Genomic DNA, 16467 nt, shown 5'->3' on the forward strand with positions numbered 1-16467 from the left:
TCTCCTCCTGGGGGCACTGATTGCTTTCCCTTGGGGTGTCCACCTTTTCACTGTGTGGACCACATTTTAATAGGGAGAATATCTCAGCACAACTTCCCTCTTCCCATCCACCTCCCCCCCCGCAATTTTATAATCACGCAACAACCCCGGGGTATCTATAGCAACCACTTACATGGGAAAATAATATTAGGAAAGGATTTAAGCCCAGTAAAGTTCTCTGCATTTTAATCCCATACAGCAGTGATCCCATAAGCAAAGCCTAGCCATGCCCTGCAGGCACCTACGGACTCTCAAAAGAAAACTGTCTCAAATGCACGTGTGACAGTCTGGCTAAGATCAATGAGGCCCAAGGAGCTCAGTGCAGCCTGCGGATAGGCTTCCAGCTCTCCATGTCAGCAGGAAATGACACAGTAGCACAGTGACTAATGCCCAAGGCAAGAATATGCCAGATTTTACAAAACCAGTTGCCCAATGTGAACATGTTAGTGACCCAGGATAACAACCTAGCTGTGTAGGGAATGGTATTACCGGAGATGGCACAGCTGCCTCTGTGCCATGGCTTCATCAGCTCAGCAATGGCAGATCTCCCTGGTGTAACACAAGCTCTGTGCTGGTTGTTCCCCAGCTCAGCCAGACCCTAAGCCCTGAGCTCGGCCTCCCCTGCCCACAGGGTGGAGGGTTCAGGGGTCGTGGGCACAGGGGGGCAGTACAGGGGATGAGTCGTCTTGGTCTAACACAGCAAGACCCAGGCAAAAGTGACTAAACTCCAGTAACTGGGCCAGGCCGGATGTTCTCATCCCAGGCCAGAAAGTCACAACTGCACCACCCAAGCCAGGTAGCAGAGTCCAGGGCCGGGTCTCTCTGTTAGTCCTGCCCTAACCTGCTCACAACCCCCCGCCACCCTGCTCCTGGGTCTGTACAGGTCAGAGCGGTGCTCTTAGGTCCCCCCACTGCCCCAGGCTCAGGTCCCCCTCACTCTGATACTGTGTGAAGCCCTCGCTGATCACTGGCAGGAATTTGGACAGAGCCAGTTTCAAACCTTCATCTTCTTCCTGGAAAAAAAACCCCAAACCCAGCAAGTTACTAAAATGAACTGAACCACTACTGGGGGGAAACCCTGGGGGGAGCCCTACGACACAAGGAACAAGCAGTGCCTGGCCCTGCCCCAGAACTACCCTCCATGTGCCACCATCAAACTCTGCCCCACTCCTTCAATCCATGTGCCCCCCTTGCTCCCCACATTTGGAGTACTCTATCCCTGCCGCGGGGCTTTCCCCTGCCCCACTACCAGCCAGCCTCTCACCTGTTTCTTGTCCTTGCCTTTCTTCTGCTTTCCTTCCTTAGTCTTCTCTTTATCTTTCTTATCCTTCTTCCTCTGTCCCTCATCTTCCAGGAGGTCCAGCTCAGCTTTGACCTGCGGGAATCCCAGCCAGCTGGACCTACCCCTCCGTGCCAGAGTCCCCAGGCCACAGCAGGATGTGACTTGGGGGGGGGAGGGGGGAGAAGGCAGAGCTCCTTGAGTCTCCAGGGGGCAGGCAGCTGCTCCTGGCAGAGCTCAGGGTGCAGCAATGTGGAGGCGAGTATAGCTGAGAGTCCTTTCTGACCTGGGGCTGGATCAGAGCTGGCCCCTCTTAGCGGAAAAAGGCCCCATTTCCCATTCCCTGTCCACCTGAGCCAGCCACTCTCCAGCTCAGAGCCAGTCACCCGTATTCCATTCCCCACACCCTGGGCTGCATTGGAGCTGGTGCCCCCTATAGAGGAAAGGCCCCACTCTCCTGCTATCGGCACATTAGCCTCAGCCCCCTAGCCTGGGTCCTGCCCTGATACCTGCTCTGGAGTCTTTTCTGCAAAAAGGATGCTGGAGCCTCCAAGCTCCTTGTCAGGGAATTCGGGGAAGCGGCCGGTCAGGTCGCTGTGGAAGGAAAACATGAATGTCAGCACTCAGCCGTGACCCAGTGAGCATGTGTCACGGAGTGTGGGGGAGTCCAGGCCCTGCACCCCTCTTCCTGGGATCCACTGAGACTCTCAGCCAGCCAGTAAAACAGAAGGTTTATTGGACAACAGGAACACAGTCCACAACAGAGCTTGTGGGTACAACCCGGACCCCTCAATCACGTCCTTCTGGGGGAGCAGGGAGCTTAGACCCCAGCCCTGGGGTTCCCTGTGTTCCTCCACCCAGCCTCCAAACTGCCAACTACAACCCACCCAGCAGGCTCCCTCCTGCAGCCTGTCTTCACATTCCTGGGCAGAGGTGTTACCTCCCCCTCCTCAGGTCTCCCATCCCCAGGGCACATTCCCAGGTCAACACTCCCCCCTCCCTGCTGCGTCACATCGTCACAGCATGTCCCAGGCAAAAGCCCTGTGCTAGTTCGTTAGCTGCAGGCCACTGCCAGGTGCGCCCTGGGGATCATGGGAGGCCTGGGCAGTGAGGGAGCCGAGGAGAGAGAGGGCAGGCTGGGAAGTGTGCTTGGACTGGGGGAGACAGTGAGCAGATGGGTCAGTGCGGCAGGCAGGGCCGGCTCCAGGCACCAGCGAACCAAGCCGGTGCCTGGGGCAGCAAATGTAAAGGGGTGGCAGGACGTCAGGCTCTGGGGTGGCAATCAGCCCTTGGCGGCGGCAGGAATTCGGCAGCTGCTCCATCACTCCGCCTCTGTGTTCGGCGGCAAGGTTTTTTGTTTTGTTTTTTTGCCGCTTGGGGCGGCAAAAACGCTAGAGCCAGCCCTGGCTGCAGGTTTGGCTGGACGGGGAGACAGTGGCCCAGGGGTGGGCTGCAGAGCACTGGGATGGCATAGGAGGAGTGGGGTGAGGAGTGTGGTGACTGCGGGGCAGCAGGGAGCCCAGGAAAGGGATGGGAACATGGAGGGGCATGGGAAGGGCCCATGCAGCCGTGCACACTCACTGGCACTCGATGAACCACTGCCGGAGCTGCTCCTTCATCTCCTCCCTCATGGCAGGTCCCTCCATCTCGTAGAGCCCTTCCTGGATGCTCATCAGGGCCTGCTGGTACTCGGCTTCATAGTCAGCCTGCCGCAGGCGTCGGAACTCCTCCCCAAGCTGGGCCCGCAGCATGGTGCCTGACAGGCCCAAGGCCTTGGGATCTGGGGCCTGCAGGGGGAGGACCAGAAAGATGGAGGGCAGGAACATGGGAACACCCCTGAACTGACCAAGGTGGGGGGGAGCACGAGCAGGACAGGGCACTGGGGCACAGGCCCAGCCCTGTACTGACCGGGGGTAGGGGGCAGGTTGGGAGACTAGCAAGGGGGATGTCAGAGCCATTAGCGCTGGCTGGATAGATCTCAGAGCCTCCATTTCCTGCCATGGCAGTGGGCCCCAACCCTGCTCTGGCCTTGCTCCCTTGTTTCCCCTGCCCCGGTCTCTGGTCCTCTGGGTGCAGGCGGTAGTACTGGGTGGCAACGAGCCGGGAGAGTGTGCGACCTGGAAGGGACATTAGCAGCATCAGGGAGAAATTGTGTGCGAAGGCGAGCAGTGCGTGTGTAAATTGCCCCGTAATGAGTTTGTAATATGCATGTGTGGTGCTTCCCGCGCGGCGTCATCACAATGGCACAGGCACTTTCCTGCCTCATTGCCTCCCAAATGGATTTTAAATATCATTCTGAGGACACAATTATTTAAAACGCTGAACTAAACACGCGCTAATGGGAAAGCGGCGCGTGGCCCACACCAACCATTCCTCACAGGGGCTGCTCTCCGATGGCCTGGCCCCACCCCACCCCACCCCATGACCACTCGGCAAACCAAGGAGCTCTCTGCTTCCCTCGCAAACAGCACAAATGTAGTCAGGAAAATCCTCAAGGAAGCAGAGAAAACTCCTGCCATCCTGCAGCCCCTCCTTGCCCTGCAGCCACACTCCTGACCTCCCCCTGCAGCCAACTCCCCACTGCACACCCCCACCTCTCCACCCTGCAGCCTAGTCCTCTCCACTCTACCAGGGCTGCTGGAAAAACTTGTATAGCGGGGTGCTCAAGAGCCATTGAACCAAACTGAAAACCCTTTATACAATAGTCGGGCTCAACGGGCAGTGATCAACGGCTCGATGTCTAGTTGGCAGCCAGTATCAAGCGGAGTGCCCCAGGGGTTGGTCCTGGGGACAGTTTTGTTCAACATCTTTATTAATTATCTGGATGATGGGATGAATTGCACCCACAGCAAGTTCGTAGATGATACTAAACTGGGGAGAGTGGTAGATAAGCTGGAGGGCAGGGATAGGATCCAGAGTGACCTAAACAAATTGGAAGATTGGCCCAAAAGAAATCTGCTGAGCTTCAACAAGGACAAGTGCAGAGTCCTGCACTTAGGACGGAAGAATCCCATGCACCGCTACAAGCTGGGGACCGACTAGCTAAGCAGCAGTTCTGCAGAAAAGGACCTGGGGATTACAGTGGACAAGAAGCTGGATATGAGTCAGCAGTGTGCCCTTGTTGCCAAGAAGGCCAACGGCATATTGGGCTGTATTAGTAGGAGCATTGCCAGCAGATCGAGGGAAGTGATTATTCCCTTCTATTCGGCACTGGTGAGGCCACACCAGGAGTATTGTGTCCAGTTTTGGTCCCCCCACTACAGAAGGGATGTGGAAAAATTGGAGAGAGTCCAGCGGAGGGCAACGAAAACGATTAGGGGGCTGGGGTACATGACTTACGGGGAGAGGCTGAGGGAACTGTAGTTATTTAGTCTGCAGAAGAGAAGAGTGAGGGGGAGATTTGATAGCAGCAACCGAAGTGGGGTTGGGTTCCAAAGAGGATGGAGCTCGGCTGTTCTCAGTGGTGGCAGATGACAGAACGAGGAGTAATGGTCTCAAGTTGCAGTGGGGGAGGTCTAGGTTGGATATTAGGAAACACTGTTTCACTAGGAGGGTGGTGAAACACTGGAATGCGTTACCTAGGGAGGTGGTGGACTCTCCATCCTTAGAGGTTTTTAAGGCCCAGCTTGACAAAGCCCTGGCTGGGATGATTTAGTTGGTGTTGGTCCTGCTTTGAGCAGGGGTTGGACCAGATGATCTCCTGAGGTCTCTTTCATCCCTAATGTTCTATGATGGAAACCACTTCAAGAATTCTTTGAGGGGGGTCAACAAGCAGATCCAGTGGATGTAGTGTATTTAGATTTTCAGAAAGCCTTTGACAAGGTCCCTCACCAAAGGCTCTTACACAAAGTAAGCTGCAATGGGATAAGAGGGAAGGTGCTCTCATGAATTGGTACCTGGTTAAAAGACAGGAAAAAAGGGTAGGTATAAATGGCCATTTTTCAGAATGGAGAACGGTAAATAGTGGTGTCCCCCAGGGTTCTGTTCTGGGACCAGTCCCATTCAACATATTCATAAATGATCTGGAAAAAGGGGTAAAGAGTGAGGTGGCAAAATTTGCAGATGATACAAAATTACTATAGTTAAGACCCAGGCAGACTGCAAAGAGCTACAAAAGGATCTCTCAAAACTGGGTGACTGGGCAACAAAATGGCAGATGAAATTTAATGTTGATAAATGCAAAGTAATGCAGATTGGAAAGCATAATCCCAAGTACATATATAAAATGATGGGGTCTAAATTAGCTGTTACCACTCAAGAGATCTTGAAGTCATTGTGGATAGTTCTCTGAAAACATCCACTCAATGTGCAGCGGCAGTCAAAAAAGCGAACAGAATGCTGGGAATAATTAAGAAAGGGATAGACAATAGGACAGAAATATTGTTGCCTCTATATAAATCCATCGTATGCCCACATCTAGAATACTGCATGCAGATGTGGTCACCCCATCTCAAAAAAGATATATTGGAATTGGAAAAGGTTCAGAAAATGGCAACAAAAATGATTAGGGGTATAGAACAGATTCTGTATGAGGAGAGATTAATAAGACTATGACTTTTCAGTTTGGAAAAGAGACAGATAAGGGGGGATATGATTGAGGTCTACAAAATCATGACTGGTGTAGAGAAAGTAGATAAGGAAGTGTTGTTTACTACTTCTCATAACACAAGGACTAGGGGTCACCAAATGAAATTAATAGGCTAGATAAGTTCATGGAGGATAGGTCCATCAATAGCCATTAACCAGGATGGGCAGGGATGGTATCTGTAGCCTTTGTTTGCCAGAAGCTGGGAATGGGCAATAGGGGATGGATCACTGGATGATTACCTGTTCTGTTCATTCCCTCTGGGGCACCTGGCATTGGCCACTGTCAGAAGACAGGATACTGGGCTAGATGGACCTTTGGTCTGACCAGTATGGCCATTCTTATTTAGAGAAGGGCAACAAAAATTATTAGGGGTATGGAACAGCTTCCATTTGAGGAGAAGCTTAAAGAGAGGAGAGATTAAAGATGAGGAGAGATTAAAAAGACTGGGGCTGTTTCATTTAGAAAAGAGACGACTAAGGCGGGATATGATAGAGGTCTATAAAATCATGACTGGTATGAAGAAAGTGAATAAGGAAGTGTTATTTACTCCTTGACAAAACACATGAATGAGGGGTTACCCGATAAAATTAATAGGCAGCAGGTTTAAAACAAACTAAAGGAAGTATTTCTTCACACAACACACAGTCAACCTGTGGAACTCATTGCCAGAGGATGTTGTGAAGGCCAAAAGTATAATTGGATTCAGAAAAGAATTAGATAAACTCATGGCAGATAGGTCCATGAATGGTTATTAGCCAAGATGGTCAGGGATGCAACCCCATGCTCTGGGTGTCCCTAAGCCTCTTGACTGCCAGATGCTGGAACTGGACAACAAGGGACAGACCACTTGATAATTGCCTTTTCCTGGTCATCCCCTCTGAAGCACCTGGCCCTGGCCACTGTCAGAAGACAGGATACTGGTCTGGATGGACCTTTGGCCTGACCCAGTGTGGCCGTTCTTATGGGGAAGCCTCCCCAGCACAGAGCACCATGGCCATCCTGGGCTCTGGGGTGTGGTGGGAAGAGCCTGGAGTAGATCCACTGACACCTGGGCCATGCTGAGCCTAGCGCTGGCAGAACATCAACGTGGGGGATAAGGTCACCTTTGCCCCCTTCCCCAGGGCTCAATCTTCTGTGCCATGCAGAGCTCAGCATAGAAAAGAGGGCTGGGGGAGAGCACCAAGGGGTTGGGAGAGCAGCAGCAGTTATATGGGGCTTGGGCATAGTGCCAGGGCCTGGCCTGCATGTGGGGCTGGGAAGGGAGAAGAGAGGGTGTGGCAGCAGGGTGAAACAAGGGCACTTTGATTGTTCTGAGCAGTGATCAATTCATTCAATACGACACCCTGTTGGCAGGGCAAACTAAATAAGTGCTGTGGCCAGAAGCCACACTCCTCAGTATCTCGGGGTAGCCCCAGCCCCAGGACAGGGTCTCCCTTCCTGCCTTGGGATGGGCTGTGTGGTGGAGCAATGCCTAATGGCGTCGCAGTGCTACGCAAACTCATGGCTTCTTCTAAACCCATCTTTCCTCCACCCAGTGACACTAACTCCTGCAGCTCCACAGAACTGCCCCAATACATATTTGTTGGTTCGGAACGGAGGTAGGGAGCAATTGTTTTTGCCATCTGGCTTTAGCTGCTTCTTGCTTTGCATGGAGTGGAGCACTCTTCTATCCGGCCCATAGAAAGGTGCATCACCCTAGTGAGATTCTTTGCCCTGGGCTATGCAAGATGTCAGAGAAGATGATCAGTGGATTTAGGGAACCGCTATTCTTAAAATGAAATCACTTAAACCAGGCTATTGGGCCTGGTTCTTTTTTCATGTGCTAAGCAGGAGTAATCCAGCCAAGGTCAATGAGATAGCCTCAGGCCCCTACTCTGACTCCATATGCCACTCTGGCAGTGTATCAGGACCATGAAGGGCCTGTAGTTAGGTCAGATGGAATTTCCCAGGGCCAGAGCAAGCGTGGTCTTATTCTGTCCCCACTCCTGCAGGCCCCACTGTAGGGACAGGCCAGGGAGAGGTCTGGTCAGAGCGTTCAGTCCTGTGGGGCTTCGGGGCTGCAGAGCCATCCCTAGGCATCTATGGGGAGGCTGCCATAAAGCGGAGCAGAGCCTGGGGCTGCTCTCTCGCTCACACGGGATCTGATTCAGCCACTGCAGCAGCAGAGTCTGGACAGTCTAGATGTGGCATAAACCCGCCTTTGCTCCATCTCCCCCTGAGCTGTGCCTGTCAGGAGACACAGCATAGGACCTGTCCCACTGGAGTTACACCAATGTAAAACCAGCCTCAGGGAGAGCAGAATCTGGCCCAGTGGAGAAAGGTTAGGCTGCCAATGGGACCTTATCAGGGAGCACTTCTGAAGTTTGTTTGGAGCAAACAGAGGGAACTGGGCCATTACTATGCTGTGTTGGAGCCTTGGGACAGCAACAATCCTGCAGCGCGAATTGGGGGGGATGATTCTTATACCATGAGGCTGCTCCCCAACTTCCCCCAGGGCAGGAGGTGCAGAGAGGGGAGGAACAGGGGCAAGGAGGGTATGCAGTATTCACGAGCGTGCCTGCCTGGGGCAGCACCCAGACACAGAGGGGCTCTGTGGATCCCACATCCCCTCAAACACTCAGGTCCATCCTGGTATTGATAGCCTGGGTGGGGCGGACAGGTTTCCCATATCCACTTAGACACCAGGGTGCATTTCGGTGCCACACGGTGGGGGATAAAGAGATCCCATAAGCCCTCAGACACTGGCGTCCGTCCCAGTCCTGATGGACCTGCCCTGAATGGGGAAAGGGGAGAAGAGAGCCTATAACCCCTCAGACACTGGGGTCTGTTCCAGTCCTCATGGACCTGCCCTGAATGTGGGGAGGGGAGAAGAGATCCCATAAGTCCTCAGACACAGGGGTCCGTCCCACTCCTGATGGACCTGCTCTGAATGGAGAAAGGGGGGAAGAAATCCCATAACCCCTCACACACTGGGGTCCGTCCCAGTGCCATCATGATGGGGTGGGGGCAGGAGACCTCAGATCCTTGCAGACAATAGGGTCAGCGTCTGTTAGGCCTGGAATGACATTTGCTTGTCTGAAATGAAGCTGCCCCCGGCAGACATCCCAGGAGGTCATGGAGGTCGGGGTCCCTAGGGTTTGGGGGTAGCAGCCTGTCCCAGGCAGGACTGGCAAGGCTGCGGAGTGCAGGGTGCAGGTCACCCCCTGACAGCGCTCCCCCTCCCCCGCCTGACCCTGGTGCTGAGCAGCAGGAGTCTGTGGAAGTCACTCCGTCTCTCTCACCGCAGGCAGTGTAGCCGCGGCTGCACTTCATTAGGGGGTTCATATTTCACCCTAATGGCTTTCTCTGCGCTGAAGCCATCCATCACCAGCTCATTTCCCTGCGAGTGCCTTACTGCTCCTGCCTGCGCCATGTGGAACGGTTTCTAATGATGCACTAGAGCAGCGGCCCCCGCAGCACCGCCTCCTTGGGACCCAGCCCAGCGAGAGGGACACAGAGTGGGGCCGCACTGACAGCCGCTCTGGCCTATTCCCACCAGCCATGTACCCAGAGAGACAGACTGAGACCTGCAGGGCCTGCCCTCGACACACACCCAGGGGGAGACCAGCCATAGACTATCCCGACCCCATCCCTCAGCATTCCCACAAAGGGAGGGTGCAGTGGGACTCAAAACCTGCAAACTGAAGTTAGACAAATTCAGACTGGAAATAAGGTGTCAATTTTTGACAGCGAGGAGCTGGCAAATTGGATCCATTTCCCAAGGGACATGGCGGCTTCCCCGTCACTGACCAGTTTTAAATCCCAATGGGATGTGTTTCTAACAGTTCTGCTCTAGGAATTATTGTGCAGCAGGTCTCTGGCCCAGGTCAGACTAGATGGTCACAATGATCCCACAATGGTCTTGGAACCTGTGAAGCTATAGATCGGGAGCAGCTGCTGCAGCACGTTGTGTCTGCCCCCTCCTCAACATATCCAGAGCCACGACACCGACCACAGAGATGTCCCGAGTACCGAGACTGCTCCCACCTAGAGTCAGCTGCATCCTGGGCCAGAGTAATGTGTATTGTTTGTGGGTACAATATATAAATCATAGAATCATAGAATCATAGAATATCAGGGTTGGAAGGGACCTCAGGAGGTCATCTAGTCCAACCCCCTGCACAAAAGCAGGACCCATCCCCAATTAAATCATCCCAGCCAGGGCTTTGTCAAGCCTGACCTTAAAAACTTCTAAGGAAGGAGATTCCACCACCTCCCTAGGCAACGCATTCCAGTGTTTCACCACCCTCCTAGTGAAAAAGTTTTTCCTAATATCCAACCTAAACCTCCCCCACTGCAAATAACCTAATGAATATGAGGGGTGGGGCTTATATTGAGGTTGGGGAGAGAGTACTCGGGGCAATGCCACTGGGTGGGGGAGAGCACATGTTGAGACGGGTTGAGTGGGGAGGGACAGGTAGACAATGCAGCCAGGGCCATGTGTCAAGACTGGGCTCGGGGGCGGGGGGAAGGCACGCATTGAGAGCTAGGGAGGGACTAACCATCCCGATAAAAGCCATCTCCCTCTGTCTCTCCAGCTTAGTGCATCTGCGTTGCAGGCAGCCTTTCCAGACCTGTGGGGAGAAGGAACATAGGGATGTGAGAACCAGGACACAGAGCCATTCCTCCCAGTCACCGTGCTGCCAATCCCCGCCAGGATCCATGGGGCCAGGCACCTCCCTGCACAAGGCTCTCGTCCTGGAAGTCACACTCTCTGTGGGTGCAACCCTGAGACACCCTGTCACGGCTTTACTGGTGTGTGCTATACCTCGCTTGTAAGCCAGCCCCATGCTGTAGCTTTTTACCAGGGTGAGCCCTGGAGCCCTCTCAACTCTCAGACGGGGCCTGTTGGCTTCAGCTGTCCTGGTTCTCTTCCTGTGCTCTCAACAGCAAGTCCAACTGATTTCAAACTCCTTTTGATAGACTTTTACATCTTCAGTAAATATTTGTAGTGATTTAGTACAAGTCTTGCCCAAACAAAACAGCATTTATTGCTGCAGTACAGTACTTAGAGACCCGGTTAGAATGGTGAGCAAAGTTTGCATCAGAGCCCAGTTCTGTGGAACCTTCTTGCCTGCTTTCCTGAGATTCCGTAAATCCATCTCAGGGTGTGTCTACACAGGGGATTTAATCTGAAGAGTTTGATGTGCACCAGGTAACTCTCAGTACAGGAGCTTGTCACGGAGTCCCTGGGCAATACTCTGGAACTGCTCCCCAAGAAGCCAGTCAGGACTCTGGGGCAGTCGCCTTTCTGTGAGCAGCCTGTCTTCAGGACACACAGCTCACACGGCTTCCACCTTCCTGGGTCTGACCTCGGAGCCTTCAGCCTCCTATGCCCCTCCGTGCGCTTCCCACAGCAAGTCCGCCCAGGCGGGGTCCTGGGGAAGCCAGAGGGTCCTGCCCCGCAACTCCGCAGTCAGACGTGACTCTCAGCCAGCCAGTAAAACAGAAGGTTTATTAGACGACAGGAACATGGTCTAAAACAGAGCTTGCAGGTGCAGAGAACAGGACCCCTCAGCTGGGTCCATTTTGGGGGGCCGTGAGCCAGACAACCCCGTCTGCACTTCACTCCATGTCCCCAGCCAGCCCCAAACTGAAACGCCCTCCAGCCCCTCCTCCTCTGGGCTTTGTTCCTTTCCCGGGCCAGGAGGTCACCTGATTCCTTTGTTCTCCAACTCTTTAGCTCTCACCTTGCAGCGGGGAAGGGCCAGGCCATCAGTGGCCAGGAAACAGGGTGTTGGCCATTCTCTGTGTCCAGACCCCTGCACACCCCTGCCCTCTAGGGCTCTGCAGTGATCATACACCCTCATCCCACCCCCTAGAGACTTAAGAACTGCCTAGGGGAAACTGAGGCACCCCCACACTATTCAGAGGAACCATTAAGAACAGTCCCAGAGCTGCACTAATAGCATGCACTCAAAAAACCTGCTCCATTTTCAGTTTGCATCGTGTGAACGTACGGCAGTCCACTTTTGTTGGACTTTCACACTGCAAATTGGGAAACTGAGGCAAAGGACACTGCCCAACCTACAGTGGGGTGGGTGTTCATATACGGTCACATGTTTTTGAATCATGGTTGTAGTGTTTCCCCAAATGAATGCAGTGTCCCCTTTTTCCTGTTCATAGAAATGTTCTTCTGTTAGTCGCAGCCTCAGTACTCACAACGGGGCCACTACTGCCATTGGAGGCATCCAGGGGCAGTGCTAAACTTTCCCAAATTATTGGGTGGGGGCTCCAGCTGGTTATGATTTGTATTGTTAAGAGGAACCTCTAGATATTGAACCCCACCCTTGTTGCAGCTGACTCCGCCTGGCAGAAGTGTTACAGATGGAACCCATATGACTATCACCCCCACCACGGCAGAGAATTTAAAAACAAAAGCAGTTATTTCTCCACTGTGCTCTGAGGACTAGTGGACCCACCGTGACAGGTTTACAGACCTAAATGCAGGAGGGACCACAATGCTAGGATCTTTTGGACTGCAGTACTAGTCAAATTAGTGGAGAAAGAACTGCTTGCCCCCAGGTATTACTGGTGTGGAGGCTGGGCCAGGTATTCTGGGAGACGCAGCTTATCCCCTAATGCCCTGGCTAATGAAATCATACAGAAGGAAGGTACAGTTTCACCATCGCCTAAGTGGTTGCAGAATGGTACTCAAGTGTGCATTTGGCCGGAGATGGTACTCTTTATGGACTAGGTTCCACAATATTTGTGAGAGCAAGGAGGGGAAGCCTTGCTGATGCGGGGGAGGCTGCGGTGTGAGACTTGCCAGCAAGGCAGCACACAGAGAACACATACACCTGTAGGAATGCTGGCAGAGACACCTATTGTTCATATTTTGAGCTCCATGCCTGAACACGTTAGCCCATGGGTAGGTGGGGACGCAGACAGTGAGAGCACGGAGGTATCACATGGGGGTAGCTGAAGTTCAGAGTTCCGTGTGTGCTTTTGTAAAACCCAATTAATTACTTCAGCTTTATTTAGAGGATTCTCTGGGTAAATGAAATGATGACCCATGATGGGTGCAACACTAACAACCTTCCGTGCACAACAAAATGGGAAGGGGAGGAGTTACAGGCCAGTATGTCCCCTGCCTCTGTCACTTGCCTCTGTCACTTGCTAGGCGAGCTTGAGAGGTGCAAACAGAGGCAATGAACGGGAGTTTCAGAGAGAGTTTGGAGAGGCTTTCCTTCCAGGTGCAGTGCTATGCATGATACCAAGATGACCAGCGATGGAACACTGGTAGTGACCTGCAACAGATGTGCCATGTTCTCTTTCCTGCCTGAAGGCAGAAAGGGTTTCATGAAGTGGCTATGCTCACAGAAAAGATTCTTGGATTGGCAGGGCAACTTGGGATGCTACTGAGACTAAGAGAAGCTGAGGAGTTCCTATACAGCCAGCTTCATGCCCCAAGTTCAAGGAAGAATGGATCTGGAGAGAGAGGAAGTCACAGAAGAGGCCTGGTGATTCATAGCCACCAGAGGCAGGAGGTTACAACAGCTGGAGACAGAGGAGGATGTGACCACCAGAGAGAAGAGGACCAGGAGGAATTCCACATGGCTAGAAGTTTCAAATCAATACCAAGTCCGCAGCATGGAAACATTGGAAGATACCTCTCAATATCCAGCAGGTTCAAGGGAATATGGGACACACATATGGATGGCAGCTCAGCCCAACCTGTAAGAAAATGAAGCGTGCCTGCAAAGGGTTCTCCAACTGTCCAAGGAAAACAGACAATCATTGTTCAAGATTCAATACTCGGAAGAACCAAAAGAATACGCTAAAGTACGCTAAGTTATGCTAAGAGCTGCATTAAGGAGGCTGTGTTGGTGAGTATCTATCTGAGTGTTTGTTGTGAGGACAGTTTGACTGTGTGCTTGATTGGTTGTTTGAAAAGGGCGGGAACTGGGAGTGCTTTGTTCCAGGTGAGCCTTAAGTGGGCCTGACTGTATAAAACGCTAGTCAGCTGCGAACCAGCTGAGCAGCGAACAGAAGGAGTTTGCCTGGGGAGAGCCCACTGAGGCTTACATCTTGCCGGATTCTCTGAGTAATTACTACAACTCCTGAGGAAGCTCATAGAAGGACGATAATATGGACGGGGGGTGTTCCGCTGTTGTGACCTGCACTGGATGTGCCATGTTTGTCTTTCTTCCACAGGACAGAAGCGACTTTGTCTGTACAAAGTGCAAGCTGGTCTCCATATTGGAAGAGAAGGTTCAAGGTCTGGAGCAACAGGTATCGACCCTGCGTTGCATAAGAGAAACTGAAGATTTCCTGGACAGGCGTCAGGATATGCTTCTACGGGCACAAGGTTCTGAAGATTCAGAGCAGGCTGCACATCGGGGACAGGAGGACGGTGAAGAAATTTGGCATCATGTGACCTCCAGAAGAAAAAAGGGGAACGTCCATGTACCAGCAACGCCAATACAGGTAAGTAACCATTCTCATGTTCTCTCCACAGGTCCTAAGGCGGAGAGTGGACCAGATGATACGTCTGAGGGAAGGAAGCAGAAGGAGACTCCGCCGATTGGAAGGCATGAGATACACTGTCCTAGGGTTGGGGATTCCACAACCACCGCTCCCAAGAGAAGGAGACGGGTGGTGGTAGTCGGGGACTCTCTCCTCAGGGGGACTGAGTCATCTATCTGCCACTCTGACCGGGAAAACCGAAAAGTCTGCTGCTTGCCAGGTGCTAAGATTCACGATGTGACGGAGAGACTGCCGAGACTCATCAAGCCCTCGGATTGCTACCCCTTCCTGCTTCTCCATGTGGGCACCAATGATTTTTCTGTGGAAAAGGACCTAGGGGTGACAGTGGACGAGAAGCTGGATATGAGTCAACAGTGTGCCCTTGTTGCCAAGAAGGCCAATGGCATTTTGGGATGTATACGTAGGGGCATTGCCAACAGATCGAGGGATGTGATCGTTCTCCTCTATTAGACATTGGTGAGACCTCATCTGGAGTACCTTGTCCAGTTTTGGGCCCCACACTACAAGAAGGATGTGGAAAAATTGGAAAGAGTCCAGCGGAGGGCAACAAAAATGATTAGGGGACTGGAACACATGAGTTATGAGGAGAGGCTGAGGGAACTGGGATTGTTTAGTCTACAGAAGAGAAGAATGAGGGGGGATTTGATAGCTGCTTTCAACTACCTGAAAGGGGGTTCCAAAGAGGATAGCTCTAGACTGTTCTCCGTGGTAGCAGATGACAGAACAAGGAGTAATGGTCTCAAGTTGCAGTGGGGGAGGTTTAGGTTGGATATTAGGAAAAACTTTTTCACTAGGAGGGTGGTGAAACACTGGAATGCGTTACCTAGGGAGGTGGTGGAATCTCCTTCCTTTGAAGTTTTTAAGGTCAGGCTTAACAAAGCCCTGGCTGGGATGATTTAATTGGGGATCGGTCCTGCTTTGAGCAGGGGTTTGGACTAGATGACCTCCTGAGGTTCCTTCCAACTCTGATATTCTATGATTCTAATATTCTGCAAGGGACAGGCAGACAACAGGACAGCATGCTGCCTTCCCAGCACCAAGACATGAGATGTTACTCTAAGATTGGACAGGCTTCTGAAGTCAACAGGCAGGGATCCATTGGTGATGGTTCATATCAGCACTAATGTCACTGCATTGCAGGATATCTTGCAGATAGCAAACGGGTTCAGGGAACTCGGAAGCGTGCTGAAGAAAAATGTTCAAGTGTTCTTCTCTGAAATCCTTTCTGTCCCACAAGTGAAGGAAGGCAGAAAGCAGAAGATTCCAGAAGTAAACCACAAGTTAAGTAAGTGGTGTAGGGTGGAGGATTTTGGTTTTGTGGCACATTGGTTCACCTCGCACGGGAAGAGGGGACTATATAGCTTGATGGCCTCCATCTCAGTAGAAGGGGTCCAACCTCCTTGGAGACAGGCTCACTAGAGTAGTCAGGAGGGGGTTAAACTAATAGCAAATAGGAAGGGTAAAAAGAGGGAAGATCTGAGCACTCAGCACAAAATCAAGGTGTTGAGAACAAAACTAATCAAGGAGCCAAAGGACATGAAGAGAAGAAATTACTGAATTGCCTCTACACCAATGCTAGGAGCCTGGGTAACAAACAAGAGGAATTGAAATTGCTCATCTGTGAGCATAAGTTTGATCTACCTGGTATTGCTGAAACCTGGTGGGATGATTCGCACAATTGGAATGTTAAAAATCAATGGTTATAACCTACTTAGGAAGGATCAAGTGGGCAAAAGGGCAGGGGGAATGATCCCAATGTCAAAAATAGCATTCCCTGTTTCTGAATCAATGAAAACGAATGAAAAGAAAGAGCTTATGGATCAATGTCCTAAAATAAAGCACAGGATGGGGTATCAGATCACAAAATCGCACTAGGAAACATGATGAATGGTTCCTTACACAGGTATCTATAATATGTAGGGGGGGAAAGCTGCATGATCATGGGAGACTTCAATTTGAGTGAAGTACGCTGGAGGTCTCATGCTGGCAGTACTAAAATATCCTTGGGATTTCTAACCATTGTAGATGACAA

General features: G+C 52.0%; 1 protein-coding gene across 1 annotated transcript in view; it reads right to left on the reverse strand.

Annotated features, from left to right (window-relative positions):
* Positions 1 to 16467, reverse strand: part of DRC11L (dynein regulatory complex subunit 11 like) — an 80022-nt gene that overhangs the window by 24812 nt on the left and 38743 nt on the right. Inside the window, exons 5-9 of the mRNA XM_048842166.2 lie at positions 10448 to 10519; positions 2900 to 3105; positions 1828 to 1912; positions 1304 to 1414; positions 977 to 1052 (exon numbers count right to left, since the gene is read on the reverse strand). Of these exons, the coding sequence (XP_048698123.2) occupies positions 977 to 1052; positions 1304 to 1414; positions 1828 to 1912; positions 2900 to 3105; positions 10448 to 10519 (550 nt within the window). The remainder of the gene's footprint in view (positions 1 to 976; positions 1053 to 1303; positions 1415 to 1827; positions 1913 to 2899; positions 3106 to 10447; positions 10520 to 16467) is intronic.

This window comes from Caretta caretta, chromosome 2 (assembly GCF_965140235.1).
Source record: "Caretta caretta isolate rCarCar2 chromosome 2, rCarCar1.hap1, whole genome shotgun sequence".
NCBI classification, from domain to species: Eukaryota; Metazoa; Chordata; order Testudines; family Cheloniidae; genus Caretta; species Caretta caretta.